The sequence below is a fragment of the Zeus faber genome, assembly GCF_960531495.2.
Source record: "Zeus faber genome assembly, chromosome: 1".
NCBI lineage: Eukaryota > Metazoa > Chordata > Actinopteri > Zeiformes > Zeidae > Zeus > Zeus faber.
The window spans coordinates 39,989,785-40,016,664 of record NC_137193.1 but is presented as its reverse complement, the minus strand read 5'-3'; the positions used below and the strand labels follow the sequence as shown (position 1 = coordinate 40,016,664).

The following is a 26,880-nucleotide window of genomic DNA, read 5'->3' as shown; positions in this document are numbered from 1 at the left end:
AACCAAACATGTAAACAACATATACATGTTGCATTTCTTATAAGATTGACAAAAGATGAATCTGGAGAACAAGGTAACTGGAACATCCGGAGTTTGTAGATGTCTGTAATAAAGGGGAGCGGCCTGGAAGGTCTTTTTGTATGTCTATCGTCTATTCTGAAAATGTATTTGTAACATAAAATGGTAATAAAATGAGCCAAAAATCTAAAGCTGCCGCTTCACTGGAGGAGAATCAATGAGTTTCTATTAAATTCACAGGACACACATAACTATATTGCAAACAAGTGTTTATTGAAATACTAGGTCCTTTTTGGACACATATTTGTCATTTCCTCAACACATCAAGGCATACTTTGTCACTTATCAAATGCAACTTATTAATAACACATTATAAGGGGTGGACAATTTATTTTGGTAGCAAACCATGAAGGACACTTTCTGAGGGGGGGGGGCAGTCAAGCCAAATGGAAAAGCAGAAGCTGTTTTCCAGTTAAATGCAGATTGGTCCTCCCCTGTGTGAAAATTCACCCGATATTTTAAAATCTTAAGTCAATCCGGAGCAAAAATATAACTGCCAAGAAACACGGACAACAAAAGTAAGGCCAAGTGGGGCGTCAGGCACTGGGACGATGGCTCCATCCGATAGGAAACCATAACCACTTCTCTATGCGGTGTGTTCTTTATCATTTGAAAGAGGTTAGCAGACGGCGATTTGGCATATCAGTACACAGCCTGACTGAAAACATGATTTCAGTGTTTGACACTTTTCTTAAGAGGCACGGCCCAGCAAACAGAACAGCAGAAGCATGTTAAGGTAGGAAATTAGAAAGATGTCAATTTCTATGTTCATATGCAGGGTTTGCACACAATATTAAGGCTTATTAAAAGGAATTGAAGCAGGGAGCATCAAACACAACAGAATTATCTGGAGGTGCTGCAAACATACAAAGCACAGTGAAGCTTACGTTCTTTTGGTTTCTTCAAAATAAGAGTCCTGGTGTCCCACGCTAAGTGTCAGTCATGCAGTTGGAAAAGTGGACACTGGAACAGCCCAACAGCTTGCTACTTTTAATTATCTTTCAGATTACATATTTTTTTGTAACCTATTTACAAAATATAACACCTTCCCAAACGTTCCTATATATGAGGCCTGATTTTGATCAACTATGTTAACATTTGTGAATTAGAATTGGACGATTAAATTAGCCTCTCTCCCAAGAAAATAAGATTGGAATGATCTTTACTGTGGAAGTACAGTTTTTAAAATCTGTTCTTGATTTGTTGGGCAAAAAAATCTCTCAAAAACAACCAACAAAAAAATAATACTGCAATAGATCATTTCCTATAATGGTAAAATTAAGATTTTGTGGGTCAAGTGTTCAGTTTCCTGGCGCGTAGTAGAATCACTACGTCCCCTCTCTGTCGCCACCTAGAGGCCTTTCCCGCCCGCGGCTTCACCATTTGCTGTCGTCAGGGTAACTGGGCACGGCAGCGGGGTACTGGGGTAGGCTGGGGCCCTGGGCCACCGTATTGAAGCCTGTGTCCCTCAAGGGGGCGCTCTTCCACACGCCAGTGCTCCACTCCTCCTGGGCACGCTCCAAACTCCCTCCACCGCCACGGTACAGCCTGTGGACCTGGCCGGAGCAGAGAGGGAAGAGGTGTGTGGGTCTGTCTGAGTGCATGTCCCTGTGTGTGTGTGTGTGTGTGTGTGTGTGTGACGTGTACGCCTACATGTGTTGGGGACTCACCCTGACGAGAACCAGAGCCATTAAAACAGTGACCAGAGTCAAGAGCAGCGTCGTGATAAGCATCACTATAGCGGAGCCCACGTTGTAGCTGAAAAAAACCACTGTAGCCATCCAGCCGCTGTAGCGTGGAAGTAAAGAGGAGCAGTGGGTTAGTACACTGTGGCACCAGCAAACAATAAACAATAATACTTTACACGCCATGGACTTTTATAATAACGTTTAGACTATAACTCTGCAGAACATTTCCATCTTGCGACTTTTCACACATGCCATGATAATGCTCGGAATCGAGCTGGCAGGGGACAGTACAGCAGAAGGGGTACGGTCCTGGTCCGCAGCGCCCGCACCAGACAACTTCAGATAGAGCAGCAGCGCAGGCAGCTCATTCACTCACACGCACAAAGAGGATGTATGTGGACGTAGCATGCAAAAATAATTATGCCTATCAAATAAACCCTGGAATAAATAAACAAGGCAATAAATATATGAATAAATGTAACTATAAATATTTAAATGTGTAAATATACGCCGGACGGACCTGGCGGTGGTGACCCCGAGCCTCCACATGTAACAGCTGAGGTGGGTGGGGGGGGATCTTTCATTCCGTTTCATGGGATCTTTCATGACTTTCATAGCGCCGCGGGGTTTCGTGAGACCTTCCTGTCTATTTATGTGCCAACGCCCGCAGTAGAAAAGTGGTATTAGAGCATTGGAGTGGAGATTTCTGCTCCAGACAGCGGTGCGACGTGCGCGCCCGCCAGTTCCCGACTGCTGTGGCGGTTTTCCCGTGTTTTCATCTTAGATCTATATAGTTCAGTTTGTTTCTTCTTTTGTGAAACTTTTTTTTTTTTTTTTTTTTTTTTTTTTTAAACATAACTGAGTGAAGGGACTTCCCGTTCCATTACAAAAAAACAACCTGTGTCTCCCTACTGTCCTGTGCCACTTCATGCACGTCTCTCCGTTGCTTTCTGTTGCTATGGAACTTAATTTAGTAAAAAGTAGATATTTATGTGTAAATATCCCCCTTCCCGATAGAACAGATCTCCACTCTTGTAGCTCAAATTAAAACTTTGTTACAGCATGACTACACTGGTAGGATGAGTGAAGCTTCGGGAGGAGAATCCACTCACCAGGTTCCCCAGCCTGGGATGCCTATGGTCTGGATCAGAGCCAAGACACACTGGAGAAAGAAGACGAAGAAAAAGGCCATGAAGTTGAAAGAACTGTCGGCCCTGTAAGCAAAAAAAAAAAAAAGCTTTTTTGAGTTTGCAGATCATAACATAACTACTGTGACTCAAACCAGAAGATAAAACCACAGCAGCCGTCAACGATGACCCTACCTAATCAGTCAGGTTGGGTCACCGCTTTGGAATCTGACAGAATTTCATCCTCTTGCACTGTCAGCGCCCAGGACAGTATTTAAAAACATGTTTAGCAACGTGTGGTTGGCGGTGGTGGAGTCTACCTGAAGGCCTTGTACAGCGGTCGGAACCAGCAGGTGTAGCTACAGGGGCTGGAGAGCAGCAGCCAGAGCAATGAGAGGCCAAAGTTGATGGCGCTGCCCCCACCGGCCCACCAGGCGATGCACGAGATCACGTTCATACACAACGTGCCCGAATACACTGGCGGAAACATGGCAGGTTTGAAAGAAACGAGATGCAGAGGAGACAAAATGACATAAGCATGTAAGTAAGTCGTTTTAGAGGAAGGAAGAACGGTAAACTGACTTTCCCTTTCTAGACCAGGGGACTCAAGGCGCTTTGCACTTAATGCTTCACATTCACACATTCTGATGGAGGAGGCAGCCATGCAATTGGGAGTAAAGTGCCTTGCTCTTTACTCACACTTTGACAGGCTGCCAGGAGAAGCCAGCAATCTTCTGACGACCTAGGTTCTGTTTATGGTGAATGTGCCATTGTTCCTATGTTGACTGTTCTACTTTTTGTCACTGTCACTATAATAACAATTATTAAAAACAAACATTCTGCTGTTACTGTCATTACAGATTTCCATGCTGCCACTTTTCACACTGTTCATCTCATATTTTAAATACTATTCTATTTTGCATTTAATTTTTTTCCCCAGAGAATAGTGTGTGTGTGTGTGTGTGTGTGTATTAGAGTATGTATAGCAGATTGTGATTGTATATGTATCTGCATGTATGCTTTTTTATTTTCTAGCTTTCATTTGTTGGTTTATGTTTGATGTGTTTATGTTGTATGTTTTTTTAAATGTAGGCATCATTCATAGCACTAAGATAAGACAACACTTTATTACACCTGGGGGAAAGATCCATTGAGTATTTAATAGGACATCTATCCAATTACAGTGCATGTGTAAACACATTACAAATCTTCCAAGTAGAGGGATGAGATGGAACACTTACTCATCCAAAGGATGTAGACTTTGCGCACCAGCTGTTGGTGCGGTGCAGGGATTTCCTCTTCGATATTATGATAAAAACATGGCTTTAATCTCAGAAGTTTGGGCAGCGGTGGGAAGTTATTCACCCGCTCTGAAACAAAGACAAAATAACTTTTAAATCATTAATTAGGGATACAGCCATACAGATAGACAGATAGACAGATAGACAGATAGATACTTTATTCAACCCCGGAGGGAAATTTCAGTGTCATAGCAGCTCACATCTAAATAGGCAATAATAATAATAATAAAAAATATAAAAAAATAAATGGCAATACACAATGAATAAACTACAAGTGAACTAAAATAAGGTTAACTATTGTATGTAAAAAATGTGAAAATATACTGTATAATAAACCTAATAATCAACAGTAAAGTAAAAATATAGCAATGTACAATAAACCTGTTGATAAACAATAAACATAAACCTAAAAAGTAACAAAAATATATAAAAACAATAACTATGACCTAACAAAATAAACTAAAAAAAATTGTCAATGAACATGAGCCTAAACACGAGATTGAGTCGTGAACAATAAACCTAATGATAAACATTAAATATAAAGAAATAAAGTGGAAAATGTATTTCAGATTCGTCTAATGCCAGGCTAAAACAGGGCACTCACTGCATTGGAGAACATGCCCCAACACAAAGAGCTGTGTCAGAATTGAAAGAAAAGCAGGTTTTTCATGCGTAGAAGACTGCTTGGCGTCCCTATGGATTACATGTCTATCTGTGTGTTTTAACGCCCCCAAAGGTAACTAAGAATAAGTACTGAACCCCATCGGTACTCTGTATGCAGCAGAATCACAGCATCTGTAGGTCAAACAATTGTATTAGGTTGTAACTAATTCAGTGAGCGAACTGAATGCTTTGATTTGTAAAGAATCAAAATTATTTAGAATGTGTGTTACAATTTTAAGTGAATTAAAGATGGAATATAGGTTGTATGTGCATGATTAGGATGGTTGTGGTTGGTTGGCGGAGGATTGGTTGTGGCTTACAGCTTACGGCAAAATCATATCAACACAAGTTTCCATTTTGCAAGTAAGTAAGCAGTGTGGTCAATGATTAGACAAGAGTGTAAGACATCGAATGTGTTCAAAGCACTTTAAGGGACAACAAACCTGCCATATTGAAATCCTAAATGTTTCCTGCAAAAAAAATAAAAATAAAAAAATCAGATATTCAAACATCACCAGTCCAACTTTCACTCAAACCGTTACTCTCAAACAGCACTTCTCCCTGTTGGGGGTAATTTTGAATGTCAAAATATCCACATCATTCCACATCTTTAGTAACTACTCAAGACACTCCACCCAAATCCTCACTGTGAGCGTGGACTTTCAACTGCAGGTTATTCAAAGTCAGTGCCTCCTGGTCTTTACATCTTAATTATCAATTGTGCACATATTGTACGTATACATTGTGGGTTTTTATTTTATTTTTTGCTTATATTTTTGCCTATATGTTTTTTTCTCGTATATATGTTTTTTTTTTTCTTAATTCGATTTGTATTTTCTTCCTACTTTCTTTTGCAGACTTTGGAGTTTATCATTACACAATGGAAACAGTGGGAAAGCAGCGTTACTACATTTCTGTGTAAAGTGTTGTTTACTTCTGTCCTCTGTCATTTCAACGCAACGTGGAAAAATAGCCGCAGCTACAGCGGACAAGTTTAACCCCAACACAGTCATAACGTACGGAAGATGGAAACGTTCGACCTGAGACCGAGCGACGCGACAAACCACGCGGGGCTCGTCAGAAAAGATCCCGACATGAAATAACGCCTTCCTACCGTAGCTCCTCACATAAGAAGTGCGAGATGGGCGCACCAGGATGCGCTTCCGGGAAGTCCCGCGGAAACGCTACCGTGGTGGCTGCCGGGATGCGTAGTTCTCAGCCGTCCTTTTCCGGGATATCTGCGGCGTGCACGTCTCAATTCGACAACTACAGGTCCCAGGATCCGTGTCGTGGCTTGTAAAACGGAAACGCATGACAGGGCTGGTGGGTTGGGGGCTCATTCAATGCACCGTTTGGTCAATATCACATACATACATACATACATACATACATACATATATATATGTGTGTGTGTATGTATGTATGTACCATTAATGGTGATGACGATATCACGTTGTCAACCAGTTAATCGATTTGCAGATTAATACTTTCCTTCGCAAAGCTGTTTTCAGAACTGCGCTGAGATTTCTCGAATGCTGCGTTCCAATGACGGAACTCGGAACAACACCGACCGCCTGCTTTGGAAAAAAAAAAAAGTGCAACGGAACGGCCATTTAACTATGAACTCCACTCGGAATGGAAGTCGGCGTTTCGGGGCAGGTCGAGATCCAATGTTGCCGAGTTGTACATTTGTGGCGTAGCGGAACTCACCGGCGACGGTTCCCTTTGCGTGGTTTTTCTTTAAACTCGTCTCACTTCGATCTAAGCTCTACGAAACTATTTTTTTTTTTTGTGTTATTTTACCATGCGATTTTCGCGCAAATAATTCTCAAGCAAACATAAGCAAAGTGTACTTTACCAACAGAAGCAATGGAACACATTTAGCTCGGTGTGGGGACTACGGCTCGGAATGACCGATTTACGAGTTTCAAGGGAACGTGGCGTCCGTCAACGAGTTAAACACTGTTTCGATGAATCCTGCGATCCAGCACGACCCCCCCAATGCACCCCACCCAATGTGTTATTAAGCGATTTTAAAATGATTAAACATTCCACGAAAGCTGTTTCGAACCAGTGGCCCGAAGCTTGAAACGCTGGCATTTCGTTCTGCCGCTTTCTGCACATAATTATTACCCCCAGAGAAATACTCTACATAATCTGTTGCGTACTCTACAGATATACGGTTTGGGATTTTGTTTTCGGCTATAGTTTGAATATACGTTTTATTTATTTACTTGTTGACTTATATTTCTCAATCAAATTAGTTGTATATATTCCGACATCGCCTTGCCCCATCCTACGACTGCACCGTACTTATATGACTAAAGGAAGAATGAATAAAAATCAAAAATAAAATCCTGAATCTTGAGTCTATACCTGAACGCACTTTCAACGACGCGCCGTTTTTGTGACGTCCGTGTCGTGGCGGCTATAGCGCGTAAACAACGCCGAACGCCGGGCGGAGCGGCGAGGTGAAGCCGAGCGCACCCGGTGTCGAACTTTCAACCAATCAGTGGCTCCCGTGCGGCGAGCGGCACGAGGGGCGAACGGCTCGACTCTGCTCGGCGACTCGATGCGAGACGAGTCGCCCGGTAAAAAAAAAAAAAAAAAAGATCGGTTCAACACGCCGAGCCAGGCATATCCCGTACGGATCACGCAAAAAAAAAAAAACACGCCTTGAGCTCCATTCGTTGGCCCGGAATCCAACTCACCTCGCGGTTACCGGTTTCAACTTTGCGAGTCGACGAGTCACCGCTGAGCCGGAGTGACCCCCCCCCCCGACTCCGGAGTCATTCGAACGATTCGCTCGGAACGAGTCGTTCGTCCTGTTCGCGTCACCGAGCTGCAGCCTCCCGCCAAATCCGAGCGAGGAGCGCGAGGCGGGAGTGCGGGAGACGCGGAGCGGAGGCTTTGCTGCTGGAGCCCAATAAAGCACACGGCGGCGTCAGAGGCGTTCAGGGCCGAAACACACGGCCCCGGCTCGCTGTCGGGGGGGGACGGACGACGGTTGCTGCTGCTGTCGTCGTCGTCGTCGCTTCGAGTGTTGGTGGTTCGGTGGGCCACACGGTGTGCGAAGCGGCGGGTCGTGGTGGTGATGCCGGCGGCGGACAGTCGCTCCTCGACCAGACACTCAGCGGCCCACACCCCGCTCGGAGCAGGTAACTCTCGCTGCTACTCCCAGCGCCGTGGCCGTTCGATGTGATTCCTTTCACCGCAAGCCGACTCGTGTATATTCTATTTCTTTTTGTAGGTGCGCCATAACAATAACTCACAATAGGGAAAGAAAAACAAAAAAAAAAAAAAAAAACAAGAACAACGCTGCCGGTAGCACGGCGTGTCCAGGCCTGTGACCCCCGGGATGGTCCTCACCGCTTTGGCGGTGCTATTTTATTCAGTGTTTCTGCGGTGTCGCTTCTATATCTGAGCAGCTTTTTGCCTCAAACTACAATTAAGTTCGTCCAGGGCACCCGGCGTCCCAATGTCAACAAGCATGTGGAAGTTTAAAGTCACGCTGCAAGATATACTACTATAACTGTTACTGGCTTAATGCGAGTCTGACGCTGGATCCTAGTGGGCTGCAGGGACTCCGCTGAACGCGGAGTGTGTGCACTGCTGCCGGGATAAGTGACTGCTCCTTCCCTTGGTCCCTTAGCACATAGGCTAACGTAAGCTGCATTAGCACAAGTCCTTGAGTACGTTAGCTCCAGCTTACTCTGCACAGATGCCGCTCACTGTGCACATAGTTCAACCATTTCACAGTTAACTATCATACCGACTATAGCTCATGTCAGTGTTTTTCAATCGTTATTTGGCCACAGCTAAGTTGGTATCCCGACTGGAATTGATGAATTGGTACAGCCTTGAGGTTTTGATCCTCCAATAGAAGAACCAACTTCCATTATTTATTTATGGCCGCACCGGTTGGCGGGAGAGCCGAGCCAGCACCCCTGTAGACAGCAGTGAACGGGCTGCCACCCCTCTCCGCGTCGCACGCCATCTAGTCCAACCACAGAACGCCTCAAAACCACGACGCATTTTGATCGATACAACACGAGGATCCGATGCCATTAAGATCTGGGTCCAAATGTGCGTATGGGGTCATTTGGCACGGTGTGAAGCCAACCCAACCCGAGCGAAAAGCCTCTGCACAGGACTCAAGTTGCGGAATACAATCCGTCTCGGCAGTTGAAGTCAGATATTTTAACTTGTAGTAATTGTCACCTCCAAAAACATCCAATCTTCCCCCGCTGTCAACATTTCAGGGGGTACTAGAATTCCTCCCAAAGTCGCTATAATTGAGTTGCGATTCTTGAGTAATTATGCTAACCTAGTGGTTGCTCCTTTTCCAGGTATGGATTGTAAACCCAAAAAGCATGCCAACAAGAAACTAGTTCAAGGTAAGTTAACTTATTTCCTCTTATTATAATATCCTAACTGCGATACCCATGAATGAACAAAATCAGTGCACCCTTGCAGTTTCTTTCATACATTCGTCATTGATCTTGAAAACCTGCCCTACCAAACTATTAACATTTGCTATACCAAAATTGCTGGTCCATAATTAAATATTCTGTTAATAAAAGTGGTTTATTTTTGAGCTCCTATTTAGTTATTTTTCAGTTTTTATTGAGAATCCTACTGCTCTACAGCATCTTCTCAACAGGGCAAACATTTTAAGACAAAACCATTAAATCTTCTATTCGGAAAGGTGATAAATGACAGGAATCAACAATCTAGTAAGGCATGGGTTTAAAAAATGGTGAACCTATCCTTTTAAACCTTCAGTTCTGTTGTTCACTATCCCTGTAGAGATAAACCACCTATGTTTTGAAACTTGGTATTAATTACCATAGAATGTTTTGACTATATGAATGCAATTCGTCAAAGACCATTGAAGTAATGAATTTCGATACCCAGGAATGTATCGAAGGAATCTTTATTGTTATTATCCTATGCTATGTGATCATACAAATTATAAGTATATATATATATATATATATATATATATATATATATATAGTATCCTATACATGCTAATAAAACTGCCATCAATGCCTTTTCTCCTCAGCACGCCTCCCGTTCAAGCGCCTGAACCCCGAACCCAAGGATTACAAGGAGCCAAAAAGACCCCGCGCCCCTCCCTGCCTCGAAACGGGGGTCTCTGATGGTGAGAACGAAACTGAGCCCTGCCCTGTGCGTAATGGACCGGCCCTGGTCAACGGCCGCGGACCCCTCGATGGCTTTTTGAACCGTGGCCGCCCCACTCCTCCAGTTGAGATCTCATATATAGATTTAACAAAGGAAGATTCGGTGTCTCCCCTTAAGCTCACGTCTAAACCCACTGCCCCCTCCCCCCGCGTCCCCGCAAGGGACGAACATCACAGGAAAGACAAACGGGCCTCCACTGGGAAGCTCGTCAGCAGTGATCACACGTCCAAGACAGCCGTTTCAGCCTGCAGAGTTTTTACCGAAGCAGAAAATGCCGCGGAGGAAAACAAAATTGAGGCAGATGCGTCCGTCTTGCAGCTGGACACAACTCAGGATTCAGACAGCGAGGAAGAGGAGGAAGATGATGAGGTGGGGGAGGATGACGAGGAGGAGGAATCGATGAAGGCCGATGTGTCCAGTCTAGGAAATGTATCCATGTTGTCGCCTTCGTCGGCCAGCTCCTCGTCCGCAGCAGAGAGCTCACCTGAATCGGCCCGGACTGACGGAACCGCCACTGCTGCGGTGAGTACCCCCAATGTTACTGTGAGAGGAGTCTGTTCCCTCAGCTGCCATCTAGGTGAAAAAATTTGACTCTCCTATATCCACTGTATCTATATTCATATTTGGATGCACCGGTGAATTAAACAGTAATTAACACAAAGTGTTAAACCCAGAGTGTTAAATGAATCTCTGATACATTCAGTTATACTGTATTTCTAAATCGATTTGAAACTTGTAATATTGATACTTTGTTTGAAAGTTACTGTATGCAACAATCTTCTGCTTAACTTAAATACCATAGTCACAAATGAAATATTTACTTTCTTTAGAAAACTGAATTTGTTCCATTAAATCAGATGGTTCACCGAAAAGATGGTAGCAACTGTCATTGTGCATTAAATGTCAATATATCTACATGGAATTGGATCGCAAGTAGGCTTTGGCGATCCTCGGCGATCGGTGATCGCTGGGAGGGCAGCGCTCACAATGAAGATTACAAATAATCCAAAACAGCTCTGGGCTGAGAGAGTGGAGAGCCTCTCCGCTCTCTCCCTCCATCCCCTTTCTCCCTCTCCGCTTCCGCTTTGAATGGATCAAAGCGGAAGCAGGATCCTTTTCAGAACACGGTAAACTGCATTTACAACGTTCAATGCTCAATGTTCTGATTTTTCCTGACAGATAAAAAAATTGTCTTGTCGTCAATCTTCTCAAGCCTAATCGCAAGCCATCTTAACAGTATTGAATTGAATGAATTTGTGACCCGATGTATCAATTATGAGATCCTGCCCAATGTTCTGCTATAGTCCTAAATGTTGTTCCAAAGGACGACTGGACCCGATGGTACCATGATAAAGGTGATGCTGCAATACACAACATATAGCAAGAAAATGCTTGACAATTCATGATAACTGTAATTGAAGAAGGAAAAATCATGTGCTATATTCATTAGCGACATGTTTGAGGGCGGTCTGTTTCTCTGTGAGAGCGACAGCTACAATAAATTAAAACTCCTCAAATGATGATAATATTGTTAACAACTACAATGCTACACCTACCACGTCTCATGGGTGCACTAGCTTTAAAAGACCAGAAGAGAGCAAAGTACTGAAGTGGTTGTAATGTAGTTTTTCTTGGAATTAATTGCAGCAAGATCTATTTCAGATTTTAAACAGAGATTTGGAGACCTGTTTCTATATAAATGCTCATATTGCTAAATGTTTTCATCTCAGTGTGGCTACTCTGGATAAATAAAGGTAAAATTAAAAAAGATATTCAGCATAGCTATTTGATTTTAAGGAATATATTAGACCATAGGTGTCTGCGTCAAGGTTTGTTTATACTTAAGACATTTTTTTAAATTCTTATGAATTAAATATATTTGAGGCTGAGAATAAAATAAAAACTGTTTTTCTGTGTGATGCAGCATTATACATTACATTGTCATATAGTTAAGGTTAATCACACAAACTATATGATAACGCAATGTGTGTATGTCCTTTCCGACCCATGTGCTTTATACAGATGTTGTATGTGAACAAGCGTATCACCAAAAATAAAAATCTTTCTAATGATTAAAGTGGTTTATTTTAATTTGTTTACATCACAGGAGCCAAAGACCACCCCTAAGAGACCAGCAGAGGACAAGACGTTGAAACGACGCTCTTTAAAGGTGTGTGTGTGTGTGTGTGTGTGTCTCTGGTTTGTTACTCACAAATAAGCGCTTAAGTCGTGCTAGGAATCATAAATCCATCCATGTTTGTTTACACTTGCATTTAGACATGGCTCTCCAAACAGGAAGTGTGGAACTCAGATTTATTTATTTTTAACAATTTTATATCTTTGAAAATGTTTTAATCTATCAAAAAGTTATTTCCGTGTTTTATTTTATTTATTCGCTTATAAATTAAATGTTCTCAAATATGGGAACTTCAATAAAATAAGTTGATTAGATTTGTTTTGTATTTGTAGTCAAATTGATTGAGAAATTGTGCACTTTTTGACAAAATATCGGTAAAAACATCTGTTATCAGTGGGCTAGGACACAAAAAAACCTGGAATCGGTTGGGTGTGTGTGTGTGTGTGTGTGTGTGTGTGTGTGTGTGTGTGTGTGTGTGTGTGTGTGTGTGTGTGTGTGTGTGTGTGTGTGTGTGTGAGAAACGGACAGACCAACTCTTTCAATGTGTGACTGTAGGGTGAACAGGAGAAGAGGCTTCTCCAGCGGCAGGAGAAGGAGCGACGAAAGGAGGAGTCCAGAGCTGCGAAAGAGAAGAAGAAAGAGGAGGCTCGCAGGATGAAGGAGGAGCGGGAAAAGGAAAAAAGGGATAAGAAGGAAAAAGAAGAACGAGAGAAACGTGAGAGAAAGGAGAAGGAAGAAAAGGAGAAGGCCGAGCGCCTAAAGGCCAAGGAGGAGCAGCGAAAATCCAAACAAGAGTGAGTCAAACACGAGTAACAAAAAACCGAACACTGCATTTCTCCGTCAGTCATTAAAATGTCTTCAATTCAATTCTACAAATACCAGACCTTAAAGTCATTACATTTAAGTTATTAGTTCTTTAGTTTAACATTAACATTTTGTTAATCGTAGTTAATGATTTATTTAGTAATATACACTACTCACAAAAAGTTAGGGATATTCGGCTTTCGGGTGAAATTTCAGGATGAACCTAAAATGCACTATAACCTTCACAGGTGAACTTAATTTGACCTTCTCTAAACTTTTGAATGCACATGTCCAACTGTTCAATGTTTCAGTACTTTTTGCACAACTTGCTGTTCTCTAACAAGGAGCTGAACGGCAAAACAGGTGTTTGATCCATGAATCGACCGATACATTTCCTGGTTCAATTAGAATTGGTATTTAAACAGTCCTCTTCATCATGCTGTTCACATTTTGACATCATGAGACCAAGACAACACCTAACAACTGATCAACAGTACCTCGTCATTGTGAGGCTTCAAACAGGATGTTCTCAGAGGGAAGTGGCCACTGAGCTTAGAGTGTCACAGAGTGTCATCAGCAGGTTGCAACAGAGATACAGAGAGACTGGAAGAGTCACAGAAAGGCATAGAAGTGGACGTCCTTTGGCCACATCCCACACTGATGAGCGCTTCATTGTGAACAGTGCCCTGCGGAATCAGATGATGAATGCCACTCAACTCCAGACACATTTAAGGGAGGTGAGAGGCATCCAAGTGTCACGTCAGAACATTCAAAACCGTTTACATCAGCGTGGTCTGCGTGCTAGACGACCTGCAAGGGTACCTGACCACACCACCAGGCACAGCCACCATCGTCTTGCATGGACCAGGGAGCATTGACGCTGGACGAGGGACCAGTGGCCTCAGTGCTGTTTTCTGATGCAAGTCGATTAACGTTGAGCAGAAATGATGGTCACCAACGATGTTGGAGACGTCAAGGAGAGCGCTATGCATCAGCCACTGTTGTCACCAGACGAGCCTTTGGTGGTGGTGGTGTTACAGTGTGGGCAGATGTGTGAAGTCAATACAGAACTGCCCTACACTTTGTGAATGGTACAGTGACAAGCCCAAACTACCTGAATAACATCATTAATCCAGTCATTGTGCCCCTGCATGAACAACACAGACCTAATTTCATCTTCATGGACGACAATGCTCCAGCTCATCGAGGTGGCATCATTAGGGAACGGCTGCTGGAGACTGGGGCACCTCAAATGGAGCGGCCTGCACTTTCTCCAGACCTGAATCCCATAGAAAATCTATGGGATCAGCTGAGTGGCCGTGTGGAGGCTCGTTACTCTGTACCCCAGAACCTCAATGACCTGAGGGCCGCCCTTCAAGAAGAGTGGGGGGCCAGGCCTCAGCAGACAATAAGTCGACTTGTGAACAGCATGAGACGTCGTTGTCAAGCTGTAATTGATGCTCAAGGCAACATGACAAGTTATTGAGACATTGACATTTTTTGTTGTGGTAAACCCATCACTGTTGTTGGCTTTTGTTTCAATAAATTGTTTGAGATGAGGAAATCACCATTGCATGCTTCTACTTAAATGCCCTACTTTCATGATATAATATCACTGTAGCGTGAACTTTTTACATTTTCCATAAATTTCACCCGAAAGCCAAATATCCCTAACTTTTTGTGAGTAGTGTATATCCTAACAAACCCACTCTTGGTTTGTCAAGTTTTCTACCCTGTTCAAACATATTTAGCTTTACCTAAAGATAGTATGTTGACCAGTATTTGTAAAATAAATGAGATTATAGATATAATGCAATAACTTTGCCATAATCTGTCAATTAGGGCTAAATTGGAAGAGAAACGGAAAAAAGAGGAAGAGAAAAAACTGAAGGAAGAGGAGAAACGGATGAAGGAGGCGAAAGATGTGAGTTGATGTGAAAGATAATGCCTTTTTTGTGCTGGATCTCAAATTTTATGGAAATTGTTACCAGCTAAAGTGTCATTTTTATTTTTTATTTTAAATTTTTTCCCCTTCCTTCTCTCGTTTCCTTCATTGCAGCGTCTCAAAGCCGAAAAGGCGGAAATAACACGATTTCTACAGAAACCCAAGACCCAACTGGCTCCCAAGGTACTAGGGTTTTACATAAAATTACCCCAAAAAAAAGAAGTTAATGTAATTGATGTTTTTTATTTTTATTTATTTTTTATTTAGAACTGTGACAATTATTACACAATTGCCAGAGTTGATCTTGATCACTTTCAAAAATCTAATCATATTTCAAGTGAATTCTAATTTTAGAAATGCTGCAACAAATCAATATCAGTAAATGTCTCTTCTTCATAATGTTGATGTGTATTCAGATAAAATAACACTTTATATGCTCTGTTTACACAGACGAAACACGTCACACTATTATAAGCTTATACTATGACAGTTATTACAACAGCGAGGAGGAGGAGGAGGCCCGAGTTAGAACTTTATTTCTCTCGTGCCCTTTGCCTATGTCCAGTTCTGAGCTCAGAACTTTGGGAAATAAACAAATCGATGAAAACTAACGTGCCACACTCCCATCAGACCCTCTCGGCCGCCTGTGGAAAGTTTGCCCCATTTGAGATCAAGGAGCACATGTGTCTGGCGCCGCTGACACGGGTCCAGTGTGACGAATCTATCCTTGAAGAGTTGGACCAGTACCTGCTGAAACCAGGGAGTGACCTGAACGGGCTGAAGGACTGGATCAGGAAGCCTCGCAGTTCAGGCCCCACTAAACCCAGAGTGAGGGAACCACTCAGGTGAGACTGGAAGAGAGCTGTCTTTATTATAAGTTGAATGTATTAGGTTTGCCGTAGTTCAGTACAACATCACTTTTAACCCTCACCTCAGTCATAGATATATATATATACAATTCAATTTACACCAAGACGTTAGCAGCAGATTCTTTAAGTCCTCTAAGCTGCGTGGTGGGGGCCTCATGGATAGGGCTTGTTCTTCCAGCACATCCCACAGATGCTCGATCAGATTGAGATCTGGGGAATTTAGAGGCCAAGTCAACACCTTGAATTCTTTGTCATGTTCCTTCCTATAATGCAAATTTTGCAGTGTAGCAGGGCACATTATCCTGCTGAAAGAGGCCACTGCTATCAGGGAATACCGTTGCCATGAAGGGGTGTACTTGGTCTGCAACAATGTTTATGTAGGTGGTACGTGTCAAAGTAACATCCACATGAAAGCCAGGACCCAAGGTTTCCCAGCAGAACATTTCCCAGAGCATCACACTGCCTCTGCCAGTGTGCCTTCTTCCCAAAGTGCAATCTCTTCCCCGGGTAAATGACGCACATGCACCCGGCCATCCACATTATGTAAAAGAAAACATGATTCATCAGATCAGGCTACCTTCTTCCATTGATCGGAATGGGCACTCTGACCCGTCTGTGGCTACGCAGCCCCATACCTGTGTTCTGACACCTTTCTATCATAGCCAGCACAACCTTTTTCAACAATTTGTGCGACAGTAGCTCTTCTTTGGGATCGGACCATACGGGCTAGACTTCACTCCCCATGTGTATCTATGAGTCTTGGGAGCCCATGACCCTGTCGCAGATTCACCGGTTGTCCTTCCTTGGACCACTTTAGGTTGGTACTCATCACTGCAAACTGGGAGCACCCCACAACACCTGCTCCAACACCTTGGAGATGCTCTGACCCAGTCGTCTAGTCATCTCAATTTGGCCCTTGTCAAAGTCACTCAGACTAACTCAACGACTAACCGTTCACTTACTGCCTAATATATCCCACCCCTTGACAGTTGCCATTGGAACGAGATGAGCAATGTTATTCACTTCGTGGTTTTAATGTTTATTAACTGTTCCTCTCAGGGACTGTGTAACTGTGGTGGAAGGACCCAAGCCGGACGGCGTGCCGGACCGCAAGCGTTACGGATCCATGAAGTTGCTTCAATTCCGCGAGAACCACCGACCAGCCTACTGGGGGACGTGGAGCAAGAAGAGCTCCCAAGTCTCCCCCCGCTGCCCCCTCAGGCAGGACAAGGTCAGGCCAAAAATGTCTCTTGTGTCTGTCATGTGTGTATAATCAATAAATATATATATTTTTATGCAGCACATTAAATACATGAAAAGCACCACAGAGTTTCACATTAAAAAAGGGATAAAAGGAAAACAAATTAAAACAATTACATGCAAAGTGCATAAAAGGCAGCCGACGATAGTGCACAGAATTTAAACAACTTGCAAGCATTAAAAAAAAAAAAGATAATGTTTTGTGAATATGGGCACCAGCTTTTCAGGAAATGAGATTCCAAAGCTAGTTATTAATAAGAAGCAGAAGAAGCTGACAGAACAGTGCAAAAAAAAAATAAAGATCAAAGATAAAAGATCAAAAATGAAATATCAAGACAAACAGAAGTTAACACGGAGTACTACTTGTGCAGCTCAATGCAGGCAGGAGGCAGTTACACTGAAGTGAAGTACAAATAGTACATGGCAACAGTGTGTGACAATAATATGACAATGATAGCACCAGTAAATCTCCTGCAGATTGACGACAAGACTTTTTTTTATCTGCCAGGAAAAATCAGAAGACAGTAATTAAATGTATACTGTAGCCTCTAAGTATCTATAAGTTATCTATAAATTTTGCTAGATTTCACGGCCATAGATGCTCAAAAATAACAGTTTTCACGGATCTTGGAAGGAAAAACACAACATTTTTCTGTAAGGATTAAATTAAACTTCTTAAGCACACACAGTCGGCCGAACCGTTCTCATCACATGCAGTGACATTTCTTCCGGTACCCGTTGTTTTGTTTACATCCAACTGTGGCAAAAAATAAAACATCCAACAGCCCCATTGTTAAAAGAAAGATGATGCATTTCAAGGGGTATATCCTAATGAGATGAATATGTATACTGTATAGTTGTATAGCTGTAGTAGCTCACATACGATGTGATGATTTTTATTTTTATGAAAATTTTAGATTATGCGGGAGGAGGCAGATTACACAGTCTGTGACGTGATTTTCACGGCTGTGAATTTAGTAGGGCAACTGCCCGTGCATGCCTATTAAAAATGTCACGGTTCAACAAAATGTAAGCAGAGCTTTGCAAAAAATAATAAACTGAAACCAAATGTGACAATATAGTCGTATTAGAACTTCAGGAGGATCAGTTGAGTCCAGGTTTCTTCAGTCAATGATTTAGTTGCGTTTATGTGGACTGCCAGGTAGGGCTGTCCCCTAAAAGTCGACGAGTCATCAGTCAGAAACCCGTCAGTCGACTGAGATTCTTCAAGTCGAGTAGTCATTTTATTAGATTTTTTCAGTTACTGTGCATTACAATTACAGGATAAAACAGATAGGGGCTTACAAAATACATAGGGATAACATTTCAATAAGGAATTATAAATAACGGTAATCATAAATGTATTTTTATTTGTGAATCATCCGCGTCCGGACGCGAACACGACTCCGTGTGCCCCGATTGCTGTACCACATTCATCCAAATAAATCAACTTAAAGTGGGGACTCGTAGGTGCGTTAAGATTATTTTCTGCGCATAACTCATGGAGAGGGGGTGATCGGGGGGGGCAAGTCGGGGAGAAAGTGTCTCCATTACGCACGGTTTCGTTCCACACCGTTCAGTACGCACTCGTTTCATTCCATAAGGAGACGTAAAATAAACAAACCTACATCTAAAATAAAAACCCACTGTTCTGGCGCACTCATCACTAGCATGGCCAGCGTCGGTACCTACAGAGAGGGAGACCGGTGCGCAAAATGCGCCCCGATCTCTCCCTCTCCGCGCCCTAGACGGCCGCCTACATGAAGAGCCGGCTCCCTACAGTTCAATATGCACGTGAACCAAGGTATTACGTTATCAGGTTAGAAGTCCGCTGGGCACATTGGCGCAGTCAAGTGCTGCTTCCTATTGAATCCACTGTTACAGCTCCACCGGCCACCTCATTTGTGCGGGGTCCATAAAGAGCCGCACGGCTTTTATCTATTTTTGCATGAGGTCGGTGTTTTATTATTTTTGCTGCGCGCGGGTACGCAGCCGTTCTCCAAGAAATATGAGTCAAAACAACATAGAAATGTTTTAGTAAAGAGTGCAATCAATCAAGGAGTCCAGTTGGAAAATCATCCCTGCAATGGTCATGTCCCTCTTTATTATGAGCTTATCATCACCGCGTCATTCACCAACGATCCGGTTCTTTTGAACGGGTCTTTTGTATGAATTGAAGGGTCAGCGTCTTCCTGGGTGATGAGCCCTTCTTTTTTATTTTTTTTATTTTTTTGGTCAAGTTTTACAGTTTTGTGTTGTTTGTTTAAGTTGCCGTCTCCTGCCGCCAGTGTTTTTTTCCCCTGCTATATAAAAGATAGCCTGTGTTCTTTGCCGGGATGTGCCCTGGCTGGAAAAGGAGCACAGGCATGCATGCATTGGTCTGACTAAGGTTTTATTTCAATAACTTATTTTACTATTATTGTTTGTGTGAAATATACTGTTCTACACAAAAATAACTGACTATAGTGCTTGTTTCATATTTTTATTGTGAATGTTACTGAAACCGTCCTGTAACTGTGGTCCCAAAACCAACCAAAACATACCAAACCGTGAGCCCACTCTGCCGTTGCATCCCTAATAGATACAGATTCCTAGAATTATAGATAGATAGATAATTATGGGTGAATTTCTGAATGAAAGTAATTCCTGCCTTAACCACCATTCGTCCTCTATGTACAGGTCCCAAAAACAATTGTATTTGTCAGGAAGAGGGAGGGGTATTATTTAAAAATATATATTGTAATAGATTAGTTAATAGAATCCACATAATACCGGTAGTGAAAACAAAAGGACCATTTTAATTTCATGTAAGTGTTTTAATCTTACAGGCTGAGCCTGGTATGTTGTCATGGTGTTTGATCCTGCTGATTCCACCGCAGGCGCTGCTGGACTACGAGGTGGACAGTGATGATGAGTGGGAGGAGGAGGAGCCTGGAGAGTCCCTGTCGCACAGCGAAGGGGTGAGTCTGGCGTGCTACATGTTTAGCACTTTATTACGTGACTAAAAAAATCATTAGCGCTGTCTCACACTCGCAATGCATTATGGGATACTCTGTTTGCATATTACAATATTTCACAGAATTTAGTGATGGCATCCTGGTACTCTGCGCATACTCACTAATCTTCTAATCTTGACACTATTTTGGCTTACTAAATAGTATGCTATGGTAGGCTTGGGTAGATAAACGATTTAATTAAGAAGGAGAGAAGGGAGAGCACTGGAACAACAGCCCGAAACACAAAACATACATATTTTACTTTTCTTCTCTAGGTTTTTAATGTGTTTCTTATTTATATTCTGCTTTTATTCTGTTTCAGTTTACAACTGTCAAAGATCAGTTGTAAACTGAAACTTCACTGGTTGACGGAGTCATACGACCGCAACGTGGTAATTCTAGTTAATTTGAAAAAGGCTCTTGGTAAATGGTAAAATTAAAGTTGGTGAATTAACATTTGAAGATCTCTGTGCCCCGCTCCGTGCTCCTTTCCTCAAAATAAAACAACTAAATACAGTGTGGGGACGGGGCATGGAGGAACGGGGCACGACTCGTAGACGTGTTGAGATTATTTTCTACGCATAACGCATGACGAGGGGGTGATCGGGGAGAGAGACAGGGAGAAAGTGTCTCTATTACGCACGGTTTTGTTACACACCGTTCCATACAAACTTGTTTTGTTCCAGGAGATGTAACATAACCTACATCTAAAATAAACACACACTTTTGGTGCGCCGATCACGGGCACAGCATCGCTGGCGCACATCGTTGGTACTGGCTGAGAGGGAGACAGGATCGGACCCTAGCCCCTGCCATCCACATGACGTAAAAGAAAACATGACCAGGCCACCTTCTTCCATTGCTCCACGGTCCTGTTCCGACGCTTACTGTAGGCGCTTTCGGCGGTGGACAAATAAATTAGGTGTCCAGGTTATCACGAGTTGAATGTCTGAGCTGTCGATGGTTTTCAGGAAGAGGAGGAGGGAGGTGAGGAAGGCGGCGACAATGATGATGATGACGACGGTTTCTTCGTACCCCATGGTTACCTGTCGGACGGAGAGGGGGCGCTGGAGGAGGAGGTGAAGCTCTTTTCTCTTTTCTAATTCTACTTCCCCAACCTAGACCAGTAGTAATGACAAGTTATATCGGTGTTTAAAATTATATTATTTAAAATGATAAATGAACCATAGATATAGCTTTATTTCACTAACTGCATCAATTCAGTTGTAAACTTTTAAGTTTGGAAATACTGATTACTCGTTTAATTTAACAGCACAAATTGTTACTTTGAAGTTATAAAAACCAAATTGACTTTTTTAATTTACATTTTGTCTCCAGTAGTGACTAGTGTTCTGTGTCAACAAAACATCACAAAAGCAAGTGACCTCTTAATGTACATGTATATCCTATACTTTTTTCTGGGGAAATTGTACTCTTAATATGCATGAGCACTCATGTGCAGAAAAAAACTGTACAGTAAGCAATTTATCCCTGCTATATTATTATTTTTATTATATATATTTTTTTACTCAGCCCTAGTATATTTGCATGGCAACCTGCTGCACTAATGACAAAATTTCCCACGAGGGTGTTGTTAAAGTGCAATCTCATCACCCCCCCAGGAGGGCGGCGACCTGGAGAAGCAGAAGGTGCGTCAGAAGCTGAAGGCGAGGGAATGGGATGAGCTGATGTCGTCCAAAAAGAAGGTGAAGGTGCTGGAGGCGGTGGTGCGGGGCTGTGTGTGGGTGGAGGACCAGCACTCCACCCTGGAGCTCTTCCATCCCTACGCCGTGTGCCTGCTGGAGCCTCTGCCCAAGCCAGACACCAGCCCCAGCCCCGAGGACCTGTCCAGGAAACGCCAGGCAGATGAACAACGTGAGTGTGCACGGTTAATCCAGGGCATGTGCTGCATTTATTTATGTATGTTTGTATTTATTTATAAATCAAATATATATTGACAAATTAAACATGCTGAGAATTGCTACCATATTTTCAGTTTCACCATTTGACGTACATTTTTGGAACAAATTTAGTCTAATACGAAAACTTATATTTCTATTCATTCCAGACTATGGTGGTATTTAATTGAAGAGGAAATTGGTTGCATAATTTCCAAAGAAAATATTGTTTTTTATTTTTGTTTCTTTGACCAATATTTCAAAATATAATAATATATGTAACTGAAGTTAATACATTACAAAGTATTTAATTGACGTGGAAATGGTTCAAACAATGTAGTATAATAGCACAGTTTTTAATTTGATTCAGAAATTGAATCAATAGAATAGAAACAGAAAAGAAGAAGAAACAGTCTTTATTCATCACACAACACACCACACTATAACACATGCTTGTGTTATATAATATATCATTTTGGTGTATCACATTTTTCTCTTTCCTTTCCGACCCTGCGCTGCTGATGACCGTTTGTTCCGTCAGTGCTTGGCAAGCTTCTCCCTCTGCTGCACGGCAACGTGAATAGCAGCAAAGTGATCATCACAGAGTTCCAGGAGTTCTGCCGCCAGCAGAGCGCCGCGCCCTCGTCCCCCCCCGGCCTGTCGAGCCCCGCTGGCCCCGCGGAACACATTCCGACCAGGTCACACTCTCATTCAGTCAAAGCGGTTGTAGTCGGTGCTTTTCAATGTCACAAGAAAAGAAAAGTTTATCAGTTTTGCTTCATCTTCCTCTAGAATACGCCTGAAGCGCATCATCAAAAGCAACGCCATCTACGAGAAGCGCTTGTCACACAGACCATGCTGGTACGTGCACGCCGAGGTCTTGGCGCGCTTGGGCCAGGAGCAGCTCCCGGTGCCCTGCCAGTGGGCGTACCTGACCTCGGGGGCCCGCGAGGAACCACGTGATGAGCCCCAGGGCAGCTCCCCCACCACACCCCAGTCCTCCTCCCCCCACACCCCCACAGCCTCCAACAAGAGGAAGAGTGCCGGCAGTATGTCCATCACCAGGTTCATGAAGAAGTGTGCCGACCCCGAGCAGGTAGGACAATGAAGACTGAGTTTATTAGTTATTAGGCTTGGGAGATCATGCCAAATTCCAATCTGCAGTCGCAGATTGACAAGTTTATCAGACTGGGGGGGGCGGGTGTAATGTAATGCGACAAATGCAGTCTCCCTGTTCTAGAAGTGCAGGATAATTTACAAGTGAAGTAATTACACAAAAACAACCAGTTTTTACTCATTTAAGTCCCATAGCAACGGAAAGGAACGGGGAGACGTGTTTTTTTTCCACAGGGTTTTTTGGAACTGAACGGGACAGTCCCTTAACTCAAAAGCAAAAAAAAGAATAATTGTTTCATGCATGTAGGCAACAAACAAAAATAAATAGATCTAAAATAAAAAGACGGGGCACTGCTGTCTGGAGGAGAAATACAAACAAAAAAAACTCTGCTTCCATTTCTGTGTTAGGTTTACATTTTTCATTTTCCATACAAGTAACCAAGGAATAAAAATAATTCAAAATGTTTCTCCAATGAGATCATATTATATTTTGCTAAATCATAAGCACAATATTTGCACATGGAGCCAGGAAGTGAGATCCGATCACAGGTTACTCGACAGCTCTGAGCGGGAGGGTGAGAGCCTCCGCCCTCTCTCTCTCTCTCTTCCCCCCTCTGTTCCACTTTCACAACACGGTAAACCGCATTTAAACTGATTATTAAATACAATATTGCCCTCAGGGAAAACCATTTTGTCAATAGTGGCTTAATGTTTTAAAAACACAGCTACGGTGGCTTTGCCGCACCTTATTTTGATATTTTCAATATAAAGATGAGTTGCATGTTTTATTTGCAGGAACTAACTTGTGTTGCGAAACATACATACATGATCATGCATTTTTAAGTATTTTTAATCAATTTACTGTTGCACAATAACTTATAATAAACATGATAGTGAATAAACTGCAATACTTTCTCATACTTTCTTTAGTCATACCTATAGAAATCTTATCCATACCTGCAACAAAGTTTGGTGTAACCAGACTCAGGAGCTTTATTTCACTGTGACTTTCCTATTAATGTGAAACACTTTGAGCTGTTGTGTACTATACAAATTAAGGTTGTTATTATTATTATTATTATTATTATTATTATTATTATTTGTGACTGAAGGGAGCTCCCTCCTCTCCGTCACAATAAACACGGATACATCTGAACAGCTGTTACTTGTGTGTCCTGGTCTGAAATGTCCTCGTCCTGCTGCCTCTCCAGACAGAGGCGATGGAGACGGATGGTTTCCAAGCCGACACAGAGGACGATGAGGAGGAGGACTGCGTCATCGTCTCTGCACAGAGCTGTGAGTTATTTTATTTCACTTATTAGCAACATAGCCACTGAAAAGACCAAAATACCACGATGCATATCTCAGTTCAACAAGTAGGACTGTTACAATTATTACATAATCACCTCATCACATCATTGAGCTGACCTCGATCCTTCTCTAAAATCGTTAAGGTTTTCCAACCAGATGTAAGGGGAATGTTCTACTAATGTCAAATGTTACAACAAAGGAAATTTGAAATAGGTGTTTTCATCAGATTGAGGCAAACGATCCCCCTTCATTTTTATGTTTCAACCTCAGAAGCATGTTATTACGCTATAATAATCTGATATGATAGAAAAGTGATGTCAAATGTCAGGGAAAGGGCAATTACATTGTTAATCCCTATCATTTGTGTGCACGTTGTATGACAGTATTTCCATCAGTGGTGTAACGGAACGTAGTTGATCCGTACGGGAGCTCGCATGTCAACCGTGGATCAGTTGCAAAATGTAACCACGGAAATACAGTTTTACTGCCACTGTTACTTTTTAAAGTCATAATTCTGTAAATCTCGATGTAGAGTTGCAGTGTATGTTTAACTCTGAAGCACACTGATTCGTTCATGGAACATCACGCTATGTTGCCGCTACTTTACGACATGTCGGGAAGCAAATAGCGCTGCTTTGCTTCTCGACATAATCTCCCAAGATCCGCTAGTAAACAACGTACCAACATACAATCTGTATTGAGAAATGCAGACTTGTCTACAAAATCAACTGTAACTCGCTTAATTCTGAAACGATTTTCATGAAATTTAGTTTATTTACGTGAGAAATTGAACATGATACTAGAATTTATTTAGTGAGAATTTACTCGTATTTTTTTCATTCACTACCATGTTTAAAGGAGGATGGTATGTGTGTGTCCTCTGAAGTCTCTTGCACTCTCTCTCGTGTGTTTTATTTAAACATTGGACATTGGACTTGAATTTTGTTTTTATTTAAGGCCATGGGCAAAAGTTCCCTGCTTTAAGGGTTTTACAGAATAAAAAAGCAAAGTTATGTTTGTCTCCCTATTTTTTATTATTTTTTTGCTGATCTGATCCATAACACAAAACCGTGAGTTTTTTGATTCGTTGCACCTCTAATTTCCATAGATTGGAAAAACAAAACACAAACTTCATAAAGTCATTCAGGAAAAGTTTTTTTGTTTTTTTTTTTCTTCTTTTTTGACTGAAATTACTAAAGTGTCAGCAGTTTCAATCTATGGAAAGAAAGACCTGAAGTGGTACCTATCGTAAAAATCAATTGGATGCTTTTTCAAGAGAAGCTTGCAATACCTATACCATTGTTTTACCATGTTGGATTGTGAGCTGTTTTCATTGAATGATTTTTAGCTTACAGTTGAAATGCTTTGCGTCCTGGTTGAGCCCTTGTGGGTCTGTTCATGTCATATGTCATGTGATGCAGGAGATTGAGCACTTTGCTCAATGAATATGAAAAGTATGCTTAGTCACAGAAATAATATGTACTCACACTATACTTAATAAAGTAACTACAAACACTAAAACCATAATTAACCAAAGTTTTGTTTTATTATATCGAGGTTATTTTGCGATAATCTCCGGCTGGCTGTACATGCAGTGTTGTGCTGCTCCAGGTTTAAAAGGTTTGTTCCCTCCCTCGCAGGCTTGTCCGGACAGAAGGAGGTGGAGGCATCAGAGGATGGAGGTCAGCACATCTGACGCAGCTGCCCCTGCGCCCTTCTCCAACCGAGGAGACCCCCCCCTCCCCCATATCTGAGTTTCCTCTCTGGAACTCTGAACCTCAACGTGCACACCGAGACCTGACCAGGTCCTCCAGGGATCGACTCCTCCCATCTCTCTCTCTCTCTCTCTCTCCACACTTTCAAGTTTCAGGAGAAACGTGTCGCGAGAGTGGTGACGACGGTTGCATTCATCAGTAATTCCTGGTGTTTAAATCTACAATTATGAACAGTGTCTGATCAAATGTTCAAAAGCTGGGGTCTTTTTTTTTTTTTTTTTTAGTATTTCCCTTTTTATGAATGGGTTGGATGTTGACGACTTTTGTCCTGGTGTGGTCACAGGTCCACAGTCCACAGGTAATTAAAGTAGGGAGGTGTTTTGAGTCCATCCGGTTGTTCTGTTGATCAGTCTCACGCTTGTTGAGACTTCCACGTGTACAGCAAGGCCAAGTCAAACGTTTTAATATAAATATGTATTTGTTTTGTTATTCTCAAGAATACTTGAACAGGTCGACTTCATTAAAAAAAAAAAAGATGATTAAATGTACTGCACTTTTATATTTCTGTTTCACTCTTCTTTGGGTTCTGTTGCCGCCGTGTTTCAGCTTCCCCATCTGTTTGGTGTTCTTGTGATGGGTGGAGGTGAAGAGGAATTATGATTATCCCCCCACCCCCAAGCTGTTCATGGTGATAAAGGTTTACTTTTTTTTCTTGAATAAAGCATTATTTAAAAACACAAACAAACCATTTGTTAAGGTTTGCA

At 42.2% G+C, this 26,880-nt stretch overlaps 2 protein-coding genes across 4 annotated transcripts; one reads left to right on the top strand and one right to left on the bottom strand.

Moving 5' to 3' along the window:
• Nucleotides 1-270: 270 nt before the first annotated feature.
• Nucleotides 271-7,352, bottom strand: scamp4 (secretory carrier membrane protein 4). 3 transcript variants are annotated; one of them, XM_080012094.1, is made up of 8 exons: nt 7,234-7,352; nt 5,972-6,150; nt 5,301-5,327; nt 4,135-4,263; nt 3,214-3,370; nt 2,879-2,980; nt 1,749-1,866; nt 271-1,634 (listed from the first exon to the last, which is right to left on the bottom strand). In XM_080012094.1, the coding sequence occupies exons 3-8, from the start codon at nt 5,305-5,307 to the stop codon at nt 1,455-1,457; spliced, it is 693 nt and encodes a 230-aa protein (XP_079868220.1). In that variant the 5' UTR covers nt 5,308-5,327; nt 5,972-6,150; nt 7,234-7,352; the 3' UTR covers nt 271-1,454. The 3 variants fall into 3 exon arrangements, with proteins under 3 accessions (XP_079868220.1, XP_079868219.1, XP_079868221.1); XM_080012093.1 differs by lacking the exon at nt 7,234-7,352 and adding an exon at nt 6,286-6,365; XM_080012095.1 differs by lacking the exons at nt 5,972-6,150; nt 7,234-7,352 and adding an exon at nt 5,878-5,970.
• Nucleotides 7,353-10,416: 3,064 nt separating this feature from the next.
• Nucleotides 10,417-26,714, top strand: chaf1a (chromatin assembly factor 1, subunit A (p150)). Its single transcript, XM_079999010.1, has 14 exons — nt 10,417-10,587; nt 12,173-12,235; nt 12,758-12,996; nt 14,849-14,930; nt 15,066-15,134; nt 15,582-15,796; nt 16,880-17,051; nt 19,960-20,040; nt 21,048-21,155; nt 21,699-21,951; nt 22,516-22,672; nt 22,767-23,070; nt 24,302-24,386; nt 26,042-26,714. Exons 1-14 carry the CDS (start codon nt 10,465-10,467, stop codon nt 26,095-26,097), a joined length of 2,007 nt encoding a protein of 668 aa, XP_079855136.1. The 5' UTR covers nt 10,417-10,464; the 3' UTR covers nt 26,098-26,714.
• The last annotated feature ends 166 nt before the right edge of the window (nt 26,715-26,880 follow it).

Excerpts from the sequence above, each read along its gene's own strand:
- scamp4 (XM_080012094.1), bottom strand. Across the intron at positions 3,371-4,134 it reads AGTCTACATCCTTTGGATGA|TGTATTCGGGCACGTTGTGT; the intron begins GTAAGTGTTCCA and ends TGTTTCCGCCAG. Across the intron at positions 2,981-3,213 it reads CCGCTGTACAAGGCCTTCAG|GGCCGACAGTTCTTTCAACT; the intron begins GTAGACTCCACC and ends TTTTGCTTACAG.
- chaf1a (XM_079999010.1), top strand. The coding sequence starts at position 10,465 with ATGAAGGCCGATGTGTCCAGTCTAGGAAATGTATCCATGTTGTCGCCT. Across the intron at positions 12,997-14,848 it reads CAGCGAAAATCCAAACAAGA|GGCTAAATTGGAAGAGAAAC; the intron begins GTGAGTCAAACA and ends TCTGTCAATTAG. Across the intron at positions 20,041-21,047 it reads CCCTGTCGCACAGCGAAGGG|GAAGAGGAGGAGGGAGGTGA; the intron begins GTGAGTCTGGCG and ends GATGGTTTTCAG.